General features: G+C 43.6%; 1 protein-coding gene across 9 annotated transcripts in view; it reads left to right on the top strand.

Annotated features, from left to right (window-relative positions):
- MADD (MAP kinase activating death domain) overlaps positions 1-17845 on the top strand; it is a 54686-nt gene that overhangs the window by 19544 nt on the left and 17297 nt on the right. For 4 of the 9 annotated variants that reach the window (XM_021712753.1, XM_021712752.1, XM_021712749.1 and 1 more), the window contains 4 exons: positions 201-407; positions 3767-3867; positions 5725-5808; positions 6128-6286. In XM_021712753.1, coding sequence (XP_021568428.1) covers positions 201-407; positions 3767-3867; positions 5725-5808; positions 6128-6286 — 551 coding nt within the window. Of the gene's footprint in view, positions 1-200; positions 408-2144; positions 2199-3766; positions 3868-5724; positions 5809-6127; positions 6287-17845 lie in introns of all 9 variants that reach the window. The other 5 variants (XM_021712747.1, XM_021712748.1, XM_021712754.1 and 2 more) reach the window with 3 other exon arrangements.

Raw genomic sequence — 17845 nt, 5'->3', positions numbered from 1 at the left:
CCACGCTGCTTCCCATTGGGCTTTGGGATTTCTTTTCTAATGTATGTTCTGTCGCGAAAAACAAAATATCAGCTCTTCTTTTTTTGGACTTCTTCTATTTCACATCCTCCTGCATCCTGGCTTCCCCCGCCTCATATCTGTGCCTTGTTTCCTACTCACTACCTCTTTTGACCTCTTTCTATATTCGATTTTTCCCTCAGAACCAGACAAGCGGAAGAGAAGTCCAACAGAAAGTGTAAATACCCCAGTTGGCAAGGATACTGGCCTGGCTGGGCGGGGGGACCCCAAGGCTATGGCACAGCTAAGAGTTCCCCAACTGGGACCTCGGGCACCAAGTGCCACAGGAAAGGGTCCTAAGGAATTGGACACCAGAAGTTTAAAGGAAGAGAATTTTGTAGCATCTATTGGTACGTATCACTGTGTTTGGGGTGGTGGAGGGATCCTGGCTTCTTAAATATCCCTCTCCTCTCAATTCATCCAGAATCCTGCCTTTCTCTTTCCCATGCTTTGCTTTCTAGACAGGGAGATAGGCCTATGTCCATTTCTAATGACATTTCTTTGTACTTCTCTATCTCTTATGCTTCACCCAAAGCCACCCTCACCTACATCTTAGAGGAAAAACGGGAATTTTTGTCTAGAGGGCCCAGGGAGGCTAGTACTCCTGATCCCTCTTTTTATTTACATCTGCATTTCTTTGCATAACAGAGAGGCCCCATGAGTTCCTGGAAGCCATCAGGTAGTTTATAGTCGTATTTTTGGTCTATGAGATTGTGATCATCTGGGTCTCTGCAGCCAGTTTTTCCCTATTCAACCATTACAATGTCCTAGAATTTACTCCTCTGAGGCATGTCTGGCAACCTCGTTTCCCTGGATTCTGGACCTGAGAAGTGTCGGCTTCTGAGTCAACTCTTCTTTAAATCCCTCCTCACTGGACTTGATTAAAATCTTGTGTACTAGTGGTGTTTCTCCATTCCCACTAAGGCAGTGCCTTAGTGAGTTCTCCGAGTGTCCCCTCCATTTGGCTCACTCTCTGCTTGACCTTGAATTACTGAAGCATATCTTTCTTTTTCTGGTTCTAGGCCCCTGTGCACTACGCTTCTAGCTGATTCCTTTTTGCCACGACCATGAGCAGTTGCCTTACATTCCCATAAATGGTCATGAGGAACCAGTTTCCTTTCTAGCGAGCTACATTTCTCTAACCAGAATATTATTCTGGAGGCAGTCAACCCTGGCTTTCTCCTGCCTGATGTGATGTTCTAGAAAAAGTGCTGATCTGCTGGTCTGGAGGTCTAGAGTTTTAGTCCTGTATCTGCTCCCAGTAGGGAATGTGACTTTGGTCAGATCACTTCCCTTTCAGGGTCTCTGTCTCCTCATCTAGAAAATAAGATCATACTAAGTAAACTCTGAAGTTTCTTCCAGAAAAAGAATTGCCATGATTGGTATTCTTTCTGATTTCTCTTATTAAGATGGTAGTCTTGACTATTTTAAGTTCTCTGCCATGTCTACTGGAAGCATTTTTTCAGATGACTGGCTAAGAAGGGGTCTCTTGGTAGGGCAGGCACTGGTTCTGAGGGTGAGTTGGCTTTATGGATAGCAGCAAAGCGAGATACTGAGTGCCTCCACGGGCTGGCTCCTGTCCAGTCTAGTGCATCAAGCAGGTTGGTGCTCATGCTTCTAAGCTCTTTGGCTGCTTGAGGTGATCATCTGTCTTTTATGGAATCTGTAAAAATTGCCATTCTCTAGGTTATTTGGCAGAGAGAGCATGGTGTGGTGGGAGTTTAAACTGATCCGAAGTTACATGATCTTGAGCGAGTGCTCCAGCCTCTATAGGATCAGTGGTGTCCTCATGCAGAAATTAAGGTGCTTCATTAAGGGTCCTTCCAGCTCTAACATTTTGTAGAACTTTTACTGCCACATTGGAGTTATGGTTAGATCTTGAAAGTCATTAGTTCATGAGTTTGGGGGAAGGGGGCGGATCGCTTGATTTCTCCTCACACCTCTGTAAAGATATCTTTGTATCTCTTGATTGGTAATCCTGTGCTTGAGACTGGATCACCTTGGGTGGGTGGGTTTCCATTTCATCTGTTTGACCAGCCTCTGACTCTCTCTGTCTTTCTCTCCTGCTTGCATTGCATCTGGGGTAGAATTGTGGAACAAGCACCAGGAAGTGAAAAAGCAAAAAGCTTTGGAAAAACAGAGTAAGGAACAAATGCCCCTTCCTGTTCCCAAGTCTCCCATACCTGCCAACTCCCCAGGCCCAGTTGGGGCAGGCTCCCTTTGCCAGCCCCATCCCAAATTTGCTCTTGGGGGGTGTTTGGAATGAAGGCAGGTAGGTGATATGTTACTCCGAGGTGAGTGGCTCCCAGACTGCTTCTCTTCCCCTCCCCTCATAGCAATCAGGCTATAATCAGGGCATCTACTGGCTAAAATCCCTCAGAACTTGTTTCTCTGTTGCTTCAGAGATGGTGGGGAGAACGTTTGCCTATTTTAGTGCCCCTCATTGGCTGATATCTCCCTCACCTGTCAGAAGGCCTGTGGGCACAGTTGGCAGAGATGGATGTTGTCCCTCCGTGTTGAGTCTGTAGCTGCCCAACTCTCTGATGGCTTGCCTAGGCACGCTTTCTTGCTTTCTGTCATTCTGTCCTTCTGCCATACCATTGTGGGTGGGTGAGGGGAAATGGGAGTGGTTTTGATCTCAAATGTGAAAGTTGTGGTGTGGGGGTAGGCAGTGCCCACTGAAACAGCTGGTGGGTGTTTCTTATCTCTGTGGGCCAAACCTTCTCCAGCTCTTTTAGACACGTTTGAGAAGTGCTGAGCGACCAGTGGACCTATTTTTATTTTTCTGAGTTGGAGTCTCACTTTGTCGCCCAGATTGGAGGGCAGTGGCCGCTCCCGGCCACTGCAGCCTCGACCTGCTGGGCTCCGGCGATCCTTCCGCCTCAGCCTTCCAAGTAGCTGGAACTACAGGCGCACGCTACCACATCCGGCTAATTTTTTGATTTTATTGTAGAGATGAGGTCTCGCCAAGTTGCCCGGGCAGGTCTCGAATTGGCGGGCGCAGGCAATCCACTCACTCAGCCTCCCAAAGCGCGGGATTACAGGCTGAGCCACCAAGCCCGGCCACCGGTGGACCTTTAGAATGGTCTCAGTCACCAGTGAAGCTCTGATTCTGAGTGCTACGCAATGTGGTTTAGACATCTGTTTGTGGAGTTTTCTGTTTTTTATTTTTTTGTTTTTTGAATCAGAGTCTCACTCTGTTGCCCAGGCTGGCGTGCAGTGGCAGGATCACAACACGCCACAGCCTCGGTCTTCTGGGCTCAGGCGATCCTTCTACCTCAGCCTTTCATTTACCACGCCCAGCTAATTTTTTGATTTATTGTAGAGATGAGGTCTTGCCATGTTGTCCAGGCGGGTCTCGAACTCCTGGGTTCAGACAGTTCTCTCGCCTCAGCCTCCCAGAGTGCTGGGATTCCAGGCGTGGGCCACCATGCCTAGGCAAGTTTTCTGTTTTAAGATGATTTACTCATAATTTGCTCAGGTTGAAAGATGACTACAGAACTTCTTGAGACCAGGACTAGTTTGTCCTACTTGGTTCTTAAGGCATCTGGGACCTCTTCCTACTATGGGTCCCAAATCCGGGGGCAGTTCCTGGAAAGGTGACTGGGACTGGCTGAACAGGTCTGGGACCAAGCTGTGCTGCTGTCCCACTCCCTTCAGCCTGCCCCTAGCCTTGTGTACTGAGTAATGAAATTCTTCCTCTACTCAGGGCCTGAAGTAATCAAACCTGTCTTTGACCTTGGAGAGACAGAGGAGAAAAAGTCCCAGATCAGCGCCGACAGTGGTGTGAGCCTGACATCTGGTTCCCAGGTTTGTGACAACCTTGTTGAAAATTGAGAGGATTAAATTTACTATCTCAGAATACTTCCAAGTTAAAACAAAACAAAACAGCATAATAGGGGAATGATTAAATAAGTGTAATGGATCCATATACTGCAATTTTATTGTCCAGTAAAGATTATGCCTTCAAAAATTTACATAGGAAAATGTGTACAAAGTTATATACAGCATGGGGTTTTTTTGGTTTTTTTTTTTTTTTGAGTTGGAGCTTCACTTCATCACCCAGACTGGAGTGCAGTGGCACACTCATGGCCACCCTAGCGTCGACCTGCTGGGCTCAGTTGTTCCTTCCACCTCAGCCTTCCAAGTAGCTGGAACTACAGGCACGTGCTACCATGCCTGGCTAATATTTTTTTTTTAATTTATTGTAGAGAAGAGGTTTTGCCAGGTTGCCCAGGCTAGTCTTGAACCTGTAGTCTCAGGCAGTCCACTTGCCTTAACCTCCCAAAGTGCTGAGATTACAGGCTGAGCCACCGAGCCTAGCCTTCTTTTTTTTTCTTTTTTTTTTTTTGAGTTGGAGTCTCACTCTGTCACACAGGCTGGAGTGTAGTGGCATTTTAAAAAAATAAATGCAATTTTAAAATAAAATTGAAATCATAGTCCGGGCACAGTGGTTCACGCTTATAATCCCAGCACTTTGGGAGGTAAGAGGATTGCCTGAGTTCACAGGTTCGAGACCAGCATGGGCAACTTGGTGAGACCTCAACACTACAATAAATCAAAAAACTAGCTAGGCATGGAGGTGCATGCCTGTAGTTCCAACTACTTGGAAGACTGAGGTGGAAGGATTGCCTGAGCCCAGCAGGTCGAGGTTATAGTGGCCATGAGCATGCCACTGCACTCCAGGCTGGGTGACACAGTGAGACTGACTCAAAAAAAAAAAACAGTGAACATATTGGAGGCTGGGCATGGTGGCTCACGCCTGTACTTTCAACACTTTGGGAGGCAGAGGCAAGAAGATTGCCTGAGCTAAGGGGTTCGAGACCACCCTGGGCAACTTGGAGAGACCTCATCTCTACAGTAAATCAAAAAAATTAGCCGGGCGTGTTAATGCATGCCTGTAATTCCAGCTACTTGGAAAACTGAGACAGAAGGATTGCAGGAGCCCAGCAGGTTGATGCTGGGGTGGCTATGAGCATACCACTGTACTCCAGCCTAGGTGATGGAGTGAGACTCCAACTCAAAAAAAAAATGTATTTAGAAAAGACTGAAAGGAAATACACTAAAAACAGTGGTTAATGTGGGTGGTAGGTTTATAGCTTATTCTTATTTCCATATTCTTTCTTGTATTTTCTACAGTGAGCATATATTTCTTTAATGTGTATTATTTCTTTTTTTATTATATGTCATACATTTTTTATTTTATATTATTTTACTTATTTTTTTGAGTTGGAGTCTTACTCTGTCACCCAGACTGGAGTGCAGTGGTTGCTCCCGGCCACTGCAACCTCGACCTGCTGGGCTCTGGCAATCCTTTCACCTCAGCCTTCCAAGTAGCTAGAACTACAGGCACGCGCTACCACGCCCAGCTAATTTTTGATTTATTGTAGAGATGAGGTCTCGCCAAGTTGCCCAGGCGGCTCTCGAACCCGCGGGCTCAGGCAGTCCACTCACCTCAGCCTCCCAAAGCATGGGATTACAGGCTGAGCCACCGAGCCCAGCTAGTCATACATATTTTATATTCAGGAGTAGTAAATGACCTATTACTCTAGGGATAATAACAGAAGGGTGGGTATAAGGAGAAAGAGGAAGTTTCTGTATTTCTGAAGAAAAGTGAGAGCAGATTGGATACCTCCCCTTATGTGTGTGTCCCTGGTCTTGTTTCAGAAGACTGATCAAGAATCTGTCATCGGTGTGAGTCCAGCCGTTATGATTCGCAGCTCAAGTCAGGATTCTGAAGTTAGCACCGTGGTAGGGGAACACCACACTGGCATCCTGGTGGGTGGGGTGTGAATTTCCCCTTTGGAAAAGGGGGCTGCCTTCTCTTTGGAGACTGCTCTTAGTCTCAGGTCAGCATGGTTCTCATGGTGAAGTGTTTACCTGTCATAGATGTATGTACTTGAGATTTCACCCAGGGCTTCTCCTCATCTTATAAAGAAGGTACTTCGAGAGGCTATCTGACACACTTTTGAAGCTTGATACTTTTTAATGATATCAGAGAGTTCTAACAGCTTGGCATTTCTGGGGGCATCCCTAGGGAATATCTCTTATTATGTTTTTTCCTTTCCAGGTCAGTAATAGTTCTGGAGAAACCCTTGGAGCAGACAGTGACCTGAGCAGCAATGCAGGAGATGGACCAGGTGGCGAGGGCAGTGCCCACTTGGCAAGCTCTCGGGGCACTTTGTCTGATAGTGAAATTGAGACCAACTCTGCCACAAGCACCATCTTTGTAAGCTTTGTTTACTAACAAAAGAAGACCATTTATGCAGGAGGGAAGTGGGCTAGAAAAGAATAAAAAGTTGAGAAACAATAAGAGGGAAAGGTTAAATAAGGAAGAGGTAATCCTCATACATTTGGCTTTAAGGAAAGTGTTTCTTAAGGGTTTTTCAGAGTCATATGATGCCATGATCTGGGCCTTTTAGAACCCCTTTGTGAATCATTGATGAGTTAGGCTCCCTTCCCAGTCAGATAAGAGCTTTGAATCCTGTGCAGCAATAACCCCTGGGTTTAATGCCAACAAAGTGATACCTTTGTGGCAATGTCAGGGCAATTACAACCCTCACTTAGTGCCAGTCTATTTCTATAGACTAGTCCAGTTTTATTCTGGTCACTGCTCTATTTATAGAGCACCTTAAAACAGCATTTCATTTTAGTGTATTCCTAACAGTTATTCGAAGTTCTCCTTCATTAATAAACATTTATGGGCCAGGCACAGTGGCTCAAGCCTGTAAACCCAGCACTTTGGGAGGCCAAGGCATGAGGATTGTCTTAGCTCAGGGGTTCGAGACCAGCCTGAGCAACTTGACAAGACCTTGTCTCTACAATAAATCAAAAAATTAGCTAGGCATTGTTGTGCGTGCCTGTAGCTCCAGCTACTTGGAAGGTGGGGAGGAAGGATCATCTGAACCCAGCAGGTCGAGGCTGTGGGGGTAGTGAGCGTGCTGCTGCATTCCAGCCTGGGTAACAGAGTGAGACTCCTACTCAAAAAAAAAAAAAGTGTGTATGTACCCCTGTAGGCAGTGTTGAAACACTCTGATGCACTTGCCACTTTATTAGAAATGAGAATGGATATTCTCTGCAGAAGCTCATAGGTCCTTGTCTTTGGTCTTTTAGGAGAATGGAAGATAATCTTTAAATGAAATCAGTTATTTACCACCAGCGATCATTCCTACCCCAAGGCCTTTTGTAAATGTGTTTCAGTAGAGCCAGTGACCTCCTAGAGTGAAGACTGGGAATAGGCTACTCTCTGAATCTGAACAGACTTATTTATTTTTCTTTTGTGCTGACAAATTATTGAGACTTGATTGATTGGGACTTGTATGAAAGGACACAAGACTTCAAGTCTTTTGCAATGAAAGAGGTGATTCAAAATACATATTTTAAAAATATATCAGCCGGGCATGGTGGCTCACGCCTGTAATCCCAGCACTTTGGGAAGCAGAGGCGACAGGATTGCCTGAGCCCACAGGTTTGAGACCAGCCTGAGCAACATGGCAAAATCTCATCTCTACAATGAAAAAAAAAAAAAAATATCTGGGTGTGGTGGCACACACCTGTAGTTCCAGCTACTTGGAAGACTGAGGTGGAAAGATCACCTGAGTCCAGCAAGTCAAGGCTATGGTGGCCGTGAATGTGCCATTGCTCTGAAGCTTGGGCAACAGTGAGATGCCAACTCAAAAAAAAAAAAAAATTATATCAACCAGTAATGAATAAGTGAGATTTACACATAATTTATGATTCATTTGTGATTGATTATTTTCATTTTCCCCACAAATAAATTGCTCATATATTAAAAAAGACACCTCTCTTTAAGCAGGAGGGAAAACGTCCAGCAAAAATAAAGTTATGCCATAGCACAGTCATAATATTTTTTTTTAGTGGGGAAAATACCAAGATTAAGTTACACAAAAGTATCTGAGGAGAATAACATTTTGTTAAATTTGTCCCAGAACTGGGAGAGAGTTTGGGGAAAGAGAATAGCTGATAAATTTATGAAAAACTTCAGATGGAAAAGATTACACACGACAGCAGTAGTTCATTTCTCTTAAGAAAACTGGTCAACCCCCACATACTTTTATTTTAGGTTTTCAGTAATGTTTTCTTTTTATATTAGTCCAGCCTCCACCTCAAAATTCAACCTTGCATCTTGGAAATTAAGTTGGCAACAAGTTAGCTGACTGTCTTCCTGTTACCTTCAGAATCTTTTCAAGCCAGTGAGGGTTAAATTTATAGGGGAAGGAGACAGAGTAAAAGTAGGATCACTTCTCTTCACTCAGAAGGAAACCCCCTATCTTGAGCGTCTTCTGAACTTTTCACTATAAGGCATCTCAAGAGCTTGTGTGCACTCTTACCCCATAACTTACAAGATAGCCGCCATTTCATGAACAAGGAACATGAGAGCACAATGAAAACTGTCTACTGCAGTTTGACTCCCAGGCTCATTATCCCAAAACATCTGTTGTCTTCTTTCAAGAGATATTTGTTCAGTTCATTTGCCCTTTATTTATTTATTTATTTTTAATTGGAGTCTCATTCTGTTGCCCAGGCTGGCATGCAGTGGCACGCTGATGGCTACCGCAGCCTCGACCTGCTGGGCTCAGTGATCCTTCCACCTCAGCCTTCCAAGTAGCTGGAACTACAGGCATGTGCTACCACGCCTGACTAATTTTGATTTATTGTAGAGATGAGGTCTTGTCAAGTTTACCCAGGCTGATCTCGAACCCCTGGGCTCAAGCAATCCTGTTGCCTCGGCCTCCCAAAGTACTGATATTACAGGCTTGAGCCACCACACCTGGCCCATTTGCCCATTTTCAAAATCAGTTATTTGGTTTTTTTACTGTTGAGTTATTTGAGTTCCTTGTACATTTTGGATATTTTTTTTTTGAGTTGGCGTCTCACTCTGTCACCCAGACTAGAGAGTGCAGTGGCCGTTCCCGGCCACCGCAGCCTCGACCTGCTGGGCTCCGGTGATCCTGCTGCTTCAGCCTTCCAAGTAACTGGAACTATAAGCGCGTGCTACCATGTCCGGCTAATTTTTGATTTATTGTGGAGATGAGGTCTTGCCAAGTTGCCCAGGCAGATCTTGAACCTGTGGGCTCAGGCAATTCATTCACCTCAGCCTCCCAAAGCGCTGGATTATAGACTGAGCTGAGCCACCAAGCCCGCTACATTTTGGATATTAATCTCTTGTCAGATGAGTAGTTTGCAAACATTTTCTCCCATTATGCAGGTTGTCTCTTCACTCGCTGATTGTTTCTTTTATTATTCAGAAGCTTTTTAGTTTCCTCTAATTCCACTTACCTATTTTGCTTTTGTTGCCTGTGCTTTTGCGGTCTTTTCTATGAAATTTTTGTCCAGACCGATGCCTTGAAGCACTTCCCATATGTTTTCTTCTTGTAGTTTCTCGGGTCTTACATTTAAGTCTGTAATCCATTTTGAGTTGATTTTTGTCTATAGTGAGAGATAAGAGGTCTATTTCATTTTTCTGCATAATGAATATTAAGTTTTTCCAGCAACATTTATTGAAGAGACTTTTCCTTTCCCCAATGAATGTTCTTGGTGCCTTTGTCAAAAATCAGTTGGCTATAAATATAAGAATTTTTCCTGGGTTCTCTATTCTTTTTTTTTTTTTTGAGTTGGAATCTCACTCCGTCGCCCGGGCTGGAGTGCACTGGCCGCTCCCGGCCACCACAGCCTCGACCTGCTGGGCTCCGGCGATCCTTACGCCTCAGCCTTCCAAGTAGCTGGAATTACAGGCATGCACTACCACGCCCGGCTGATTTTTTGATTTATTGGAGAGATGAGGCCTCCCTGCCCAGGCGGGTCTCGAACCCACGGGCTCAGGCAGTCCACTCACCTCAGCCTCCCAAAGCGTGGGATTACAGGCTGAGCCACCGAGCCCAGCTTTCAATTTCTTTTTTTTTTTTTGGGTTGAAGTCTCACTCTGTCACCCAGACTGGAGTGCGGTGGCCGCTCCCAGCCACTGCAGCCTCGACCTGCTGGGCTCCGGTGATCCCTCCGCTTCAGCCTTCCAAGTAGCTGGAACTATAGGCGCGCGCTACAACGTCCGGCTAAATTTTTGATATATTGTAGAGATGAGGTCTTGCCAAGTTGCCCAGGTGGGTCCCGAACCCGCGGGCTCAAGCAATCCACTCACCTCAGCCCCCCAAAGCACAGGATTATAGGCTAAGCCACGGAGCCCGGCTTCAATTTCTTTCATCAGTGTTTTATATTTTTCCTTGTAGAGAGCTTTCACTTCCTTGGTTAAATTCATTCCTAGATTTTTTTTTTTGGTATGGTATCTATTATAAATGAGATTGTTGGCTTTATTTTTTTTCTACTAGTTCATTGTTGGTGTATAGAAATGCTACTGACTTTTATGTGTTGATTTTTGTCAGTTCTAAATATTTTGGTGGAACTTTTAGAATTTTCTGTATGTAAGATCACATTGTAGCCGGGCTCGGTGGCTCAGCCTGTAATCCCGTGCCTTGGGAGGCTGAGGTGAGTTGATTGCCTAAGCCCGCGGGTTCGAGACCCGCCTGGGCAACTTGGTGAGACCTCATCTCTACAATAAATCAAAAAATTAGCCGGGTGTGGTAGTGCATGCCTGCAGTTCCAGCTACTTAGAAGGCTGAGGCGGAAGGATTGCCGGCACCCAGCAGGCGAGGCTGCAGTGGCCGGGAGCAGCCACTGCACTCCAGTCTGGGCGACTGAGTGAGACTCCAACTCAAAAAAAAAAAAAGATCATATTGTCTGCAAAAAGGGACAGTTTGATTTCCTTCTTTCCAGTTTGGATGCCCAATATTTCTTTCTCTTGCCTCATTGCTCTGGCTAGGACTTTAAGTACTATGTTGAATAAAAGTAGTGAAAGTGGACAGGGCTCAGTGGCTCAGCCTGTAATCCCAGTACTTTGGGAGGCCAAGACAAGTGGATTGCCTGAGCCCATGGGTTTGAGACCAGCCAGACAATTTGGCAAGATCTCATCTCCACGAGTAAATCAAAAATAGCCAGGTAGTGTGCACCTATACTTCTGGCTACTTAGAAGGCTGAGGCAGAAGGATCACCAGAGCCTAGCAAGTCAACACTGGGGTGACTGTGAGTGTGCTACTGCACTCCAGCCTGGAGGACAGAGTGAGACTCTAGCTCAAAAAAAAAAAAGGTTGTGAAAGTGGACATTCTTGTCTTGTTCCCGATCTTGGAGAAAGAGCTTTCATCTTTTCCCCATTCCAGTATGATGATGGTTGTGAGCTTGTCATATAAGGCCTTTACTATGTTGAGGTACATTCCTTCTATCCCTGACTTGTCGAGAGCTTTTATCATGAAGTGATGTTGAATTTTATCAAATAATCTTTCTGTGTCTGTTGAGATGATCATATGGTTTTGTCCATCATTCTTTTGATGTGATGTATCACATTTATTAATTTGTATATGTTGGACTGTCCTTACATCTCTGGGATAAATCCCACTTGATCGTGGTAAATGATTTCTTTATTTTTTAATTTTATTTTTGGTGAACTTTTTAATGCTCTGCAGGGTTCAGTTTGCTAGTATTTTATTTGGGATTTTTGCTTCTATGTTCATCAGAGATATTGGCCTATAGTTTTCCTTTTTTGTTATGTCCTTTTGGTATAGGGTAATGCTGGCCTTATAGAATGAGTTTGGAAGAATTTCCTCCTCTTCAATTTTCTTGAAGAGATTGGGAAGAATTGGTATTAGTTATTCTTTAAATGTTTGGAGCCGGGCTCAGTGGCTCAGCCTACAATCCCGCGCCTTGGGAGGCTGAGGTGAGTGGATTGCCTGAGCCTGTGGGTTCGAGACCCGCCTGGGCAACTTGACGAGACCTCATCTCTACAATAAATCAAAAATTAGCCGGGTGTGGTAGCGCGCGCCTATAGTTCCAGCTACTGGAAGGCTGAGGCGGAAGGATCGCTGGAGCCCAGCAGGTCTAGGCTGCAGTGGCCGGGAGCAGCCACTGCACTCCAGTCTGGGCGACAGAGTGAGACTCCAACTCACAAAAAAATAAAAAGTAAAAAAATAAATGTTTGGTAGAATTCTGCAATAAATCCATTGGGTCCTGGGCTTTTCTTTTATGGGAGGCTTTTTATTAGAAATTCAATCTCATTATTCATAATTGGTGTGTTCAGGTTTTCTGTTTTTTGGTTCAATCTTGATAGGTTGTATATGTCCAGGAATTTGTCCATTTCTAATTTGTTGGCATATTGTTATTTGTAATAGTCTCTAATGATTCTTTGGATTTCTGTGGTGTCAGTTGTCATTACATAAAAATGGTATCTAATGATTTGTACATGTTTATCTTTTCAAAAAACCAACATTTCATTTTGCTGATCTTTTATATATATATATCTTATATGTGTGTGTGTGTGTGTGTGTGTGTGTGTGTGTGTGTGTGTGTGTGTGTATTTTTTTGTTGTTGTTGTTGTTAGAGTCTTACTCTGTCGCCCAGTCTGGAATGCAGTGGCATGCTCACGGCCATCGCAACCTTGACCTGCTAGGCTCAGGCGCTCCTTCTGTCTCAGCCTTCCAAATAGCTGGAACTACAGGCATGCGCCACCATGCCCAGCTAATTTTTTTTTTTTTTTTGTAGAGATGAAGTCTCACCAAGTTGCCCATGCTGGTCTCAAACCCCTAGGCTCCAGTAATCATCTTGCCTTGGCCTCCCGAAGTGCTGGGATTACAAGTTTGAGCCACTGCACCCGGCCTTTTATATTTTTTAAAGTCTCAGTTTTGTTTATTTCTGCTCTAATCTTTATTCTTCTACTAATTTGGGGTTTGATTTGTTCTTGCCTTTCTACTTCCTTAGTTGTTTATTTGAAATCTTCCTACTTTTTTGATGTAGGCTTCTATTGCTATAAACTTCCTTCTTAATACTGTTTTTGCTGTATTCCATAGGTTTTGGTATGTTGTGTTTCTATTTTTATTTCTTTCAATCATTTTTATTTTTTTAGAGACAGAGTCTCATACTGTTGCCCTGGCTGAAGTGCGGTGGTATGATAATAGCTCATTATAGCCTTAAACTGCTGGCTCAAGTGATCTTTCCACCTCAGCCTCTTGAGTAGCTAGTCCTATAGGTATGTGCCACCATGCCTGGCTAATTTTTTATTTTTTGTAGATATGGAGTCTTGCTATGTTTCCCAGGCTGGTCTTGAATTCCTGGCCTCAGGCAATCCTCCTGCCTTGGCCTATCAAAGTGTTGGGTTTATACTGTGCCTGGCCTGTTTCTAGAACTTTAAAATTTGTCTTCTTAATTTATGTATTGACCCATTGGTCATATAGGAGCATATTGCTTAATTTCTATGTATTTGTACAATTTTGAAAGTGTCTCTTGTTATTTATTTTAGTTTTACTCTGTTGTGATCATAAAAGATACTTGGTTGGGCCATGCACAGTGGCTCACGCCTATAATCCCAGCACTTTGGGAGGCTGAGGTGAGAGGATTGCCCATGGCTTCGAGACCAGCTTGGGCAACTTGGCAAGACCTCATCTCTATAATAAATTTTTAAAAAATTAGCCGGTTGTGGTGGCCCATGCCTGTAATTCCAGCTACTTAGAAGACTGAGGCGGAAGAATCGCCTGAGTCCCACAGGTCGAGGCTGTGATGGCCATGAGCGTGCCACTGTACCCTGGGTGACAGAGTGAGACTCCAACTCAAAAAAAAAAGATACTTGTTATGGCTTCAGTTTTCTTAAATTTATTGAGACTTGTTTTGTGGCCTAACATGTGGTCTGTTCTGGAGAATGTTCCATGTGCTGATGAAAAGAACGTGTGTATTCTGTAGCTGTTGCATGAAGTGCTCTGTAAATGTTTGCTAGGTTCATTTGGTCTAATGAATCCAATGTTTCTTTGTTGATTTTCTGTCTAGAGGATCTATTCAATGTTGAGAGTAAGAGTAAGTCCTCAACTCTTATTGTACTGAAGTCTGTTTCTCCCTTTAGATCTAATAATGTTTGCTTTAGATATCTGTTGGGTGTTCGATGCATGCGTATTTACAGTTGTTATATCCTATTGCTGAATTGATTCCTTTATTATTGTAAATATTTAACAACCTTCTTTGTTGCTTTTTGGTTTTTGACTTAAAGTTTGTTTTATCTGATATGATAGCTACTCTTGCTTGCTTTTTTTTTCTGTTTGTGTGGGATATCTTTTTCCATCCCTTCACCTTCTTCCTCCCCCACCACGTTATTGTAAAGATGTAGGATACAAGTCAGGATTAGGTACATAAGTAGTCTATGTGCAGGTGAAGTTTGGGCTTCATCTGGTCCTCACTTCCCCTGGTTTAGGATCAGGTACCCTTAGTGATGTTATGTGACCCCCTCCCCACCTGCCCCGCAGTGTCCTGCTGCTGATCCCTCTCTTGTAGTATTGTGATAAATGTTCAGTACCCACTTATGGGTGAGAACATGTGGTATTCAGTTCTTTGTTTCTGTGATAGATCACTGGGTATAATGGACTCTAAATCCACCCAAGTTGCTGCAAAGTCAATAATTTTGTCCTTTTTTATAGCTTCATAATACTTCATCGTGTGTATACATTTTCTTTATTCAGCCCACTTTCAGTGGGCACCAGGGTTGGTTCCATGTTTTTGCTTTTGTGAATAGTGCTGCAATAAACATGTGCGAGCAAGAATCTTTTTTGTCGAATTATTTGAGTTCATGGCAATTTTTTTATTTTTTGAGTTGGAGTCTCACTCTGTCGCCCAGACTAGAGTGCAGTGGCACACTCCTGGCCACCGCAGCCTCGACATGCTGGGCTCTGGCGATCCTTCCGCCTCAGCCTTCCAAGTAGCTGGAACTACAGGCGTGTGCTACCACGGCCGGCAAATTTTTTGATTTATTGTAGAGATGAGGTCTCACCAAGTTGCCCAGACGGGTCTCGAACCCATGGGCTCAGGCAATCCACTCACTTCAGCCTCCCAAAGCATGGGATTACAGGCTGAGCCACCGAGCCTGGCTGCGATTTTTAAAAGAACTGGAAATTGACCTTCTATACAACCCAGCAATCCCTCTTCTGGGAACATACCCAGAGGATCTCCTCCCTTCGCTTTCAGTCTGTATGTCTTTACTGGTGAAGTGAGTTTCTTGCATGCAGCATATATTTGGTTCATGATTTTTATCCATTCAACCAGTCTGTATCTTTAAAGTGGGGAATTTAATCCATTTACATTCAAGGTTATTATTGCTAGGTAAGGTCTTATTCCTGTCATTTTGTTAATTGTTTTGGTTGTCTTGTATGTCTTTTTGTCCTTTCTTACTGTATATCTTTGTGGTTTGGCAGTCTTCTGTAGCGATACGGTTTGATTATTTTCTTTTTCTTCTTTGTATATCTACCCAGTGAGTTTTATACTTTTACGCATTTTCGTGATAGTGATTATTGTCTTTTCACTTCTGGGTATAGAACTCCTTTGAGTACTTCTTGGAAGATCAGTATAATATGGTGACAGTTTCCTCAGTTTTTGCTTGCCTAGGAAAGATTTTATCCTTCATTTCTGGATATAAGTCTTACTGGATATAGTATTTGTGGTTAACAATTTTTTTTCTTTTAGCACTCTGAATATATCACCCCATTCTCTCCTGGCCTGTAAACTTTCTGCAGAGAAATCTGCATTAGTCTAATAGGGATTCCCTTATATGTGACTTGATGGTTTTCTCTCTCTTTTTTTTTTTTTTTTTTTGAGTAAATATATTTTCTTTTATTATTTTAAAGATATAGTGTACACTGGGCTTGGTGGCTCAGCCTGTAATCCCGTGCCTTTGGGAGGCTGAGGTGAGTGGATTGCCGGAGCCTGCGGGTTTGTGACCCGCCTGGGCAGCGAGACCTCATCTCTACAATAAATTTAAAAAAAAATCAGCCGAGCGTGGTAGCGCACACCTGTAATTCTGGCTACTCGGAAGGCTGAGGCAGAAGGATCGCCAGAGCCCAGCAGGCGAGGCTGCGGTGGCTGGGAGTGGCCACTGTACTCCAGTCTGGGCGACAGAGTGAGACTCCCACTCAAAAAAAAAAAAAAAGATATGCTGTACAAGTTGGGATGAGGTTTACAAGTGGTCATCATACAGGTAAAGTTTGGGCCTCCCTTTGGTCCCCACTTCACCTGGTTGATGATTTTCTCTTGCTGTTTTTAGAACTCTTTCTTTGTCTTTTGACAGTTTGACTACAGTTTACTTTGGGGAAGACCTTTTTGGGTTGAATGTATATGAGGACTTTTGAGCTTCCTGGATGTCCGTATCTCTTCCCAGGCTTGAGATGTTTTCAGCTATTATTTTTTAAATAGTTTTCTATGCCTTTTCCCTTTTCTTCTTTTGGAAATCCAATAATATGAATATTTGTTTACTTAATGGTGTCCTCTAAGATTTTTTGGCTCTCTTCACTATTTTCTATTCTTATTTCTTCTTTTTTCCTGCAGATTGAGTAATTTCAGATGACCTGTTTTTAAGTTTAGAGATTCTTCTGAACAAGCTCTTGCTGTTGAAGCTCTGTGTTGTATTTAAAATTTTTGTTTCTATTTCATTTATTGAATTCTTCAGCTATAATCTGTTTGGTTCTTTCTTATTATTTCTATCTCTTTTGAATTTCTCATTCATATCATGATTTGTTTTTCTGATTTTATTGAATTGTCAATCTGTGTTTTCTTGTATCTCATTATGTTTCTTTAAGATCATTACATTGAATTCCCTTTCTGGCCATTCATTGACTTCCTTTTCATTGACATCTCTTACTAGAGAGTTATTATGTTCCTTTGGTGGTGTCATATGTTCTTACTTTTTGAAGTTTCTTATATCTCTGTGTTGATGTCCATCCATCGGGTGAAACAGTTATCTCTTCCAAACTTTCTAGACTAACTTTTGTAGAGAAAGACTTTCACCTGCAGTTGTGTTTTATTATGCCAGTTGAGAAGGGTGTGGTGACTCTATTTCTAGATAAGTCCAGTGGTATATTCTCTTTATAGCTTCTACTGTGTTCAACATCAGTACTAACTGTGGCCTAGGCTATAGCAGTTTGTGTCAGTGACAGCCATAACATAGGTTACTGATATTCCTAATGTCAAGGACTTTTGGGATCCTCCTATTCTCATTTTCTTCACAATGGAGAGAATTAGCAGAGGGGATCTTTCTTGGTGTCAGGTATGATGTGGCCTAGAAGCAGCTGCAACAGCACTGGGTTCCTGGTTCCAGTGCTGGGTTTTTGGAGCAGCTGTAGGTCCAAGGTTCAAGGCTTAGGATCTCACAGACCTATTGTGGCACCTGGCTCTTGGGGTATAGTTTCACTCTTGGTGGCAGAGTTGGATATAGATTGTCCACAGAGCCATGAACTGTGACTCTGGGGCAGCCCTTAACAGCTCAGGCCCAGGAGCTGTCTTTTAGCTATGATTGTACTCATGGGGATAGGGCACATCACTGGTTTGATGCCAGAAAAAATGGGCTACTCCAGATGTTTGGGCCCAGCGAGCAGGATACAGCTACAATTCAGTAGGGTTCAGTGGCAGCTAGGTCCAAGGGGGTGAGACACCACATAAAAGTGACTCTAGACCCTGGGATGATGGGGGTTGGTAGTATCCCAGACTCTGTAAGGCCAGGTGCAACGGCAGCAAATACTCCAGAATAGCACAATACAGTTGTCATTTTGGCCCTGGAGCCAGGGAACAGCACAGCAATGATACCACTACTCAGGGAGAGGGGTATCTCAGCTGTTCAATCTCTAGAGGGCTAGTCCAGTTCTAGGGAAGCAGGGTACTGTAGTTATTTGACCTGTGGGGCAGGATGTCTCAGCTCAGCCA

This window comes from Carlito syrichta, unplaced genomic scaffold, assembly GCF_000164805.1.
Source record: "Carlito syrichta isolate Samal-C Ts95f unplaced genomic scaffold, Tarsius_syrichta-2.0.1 Scaffold303640, whole genome shotgun sequence".
NCBI lineage: Eukaryota > Metazoa > Chordata > Mammalia > Primates > Tarsiidae > Carlito > Carlito syrichta.
Note: the sequence above shows the minus strand (reverse complement) of the source record. Positions and strands in the feature narration are given on the sequence as shown.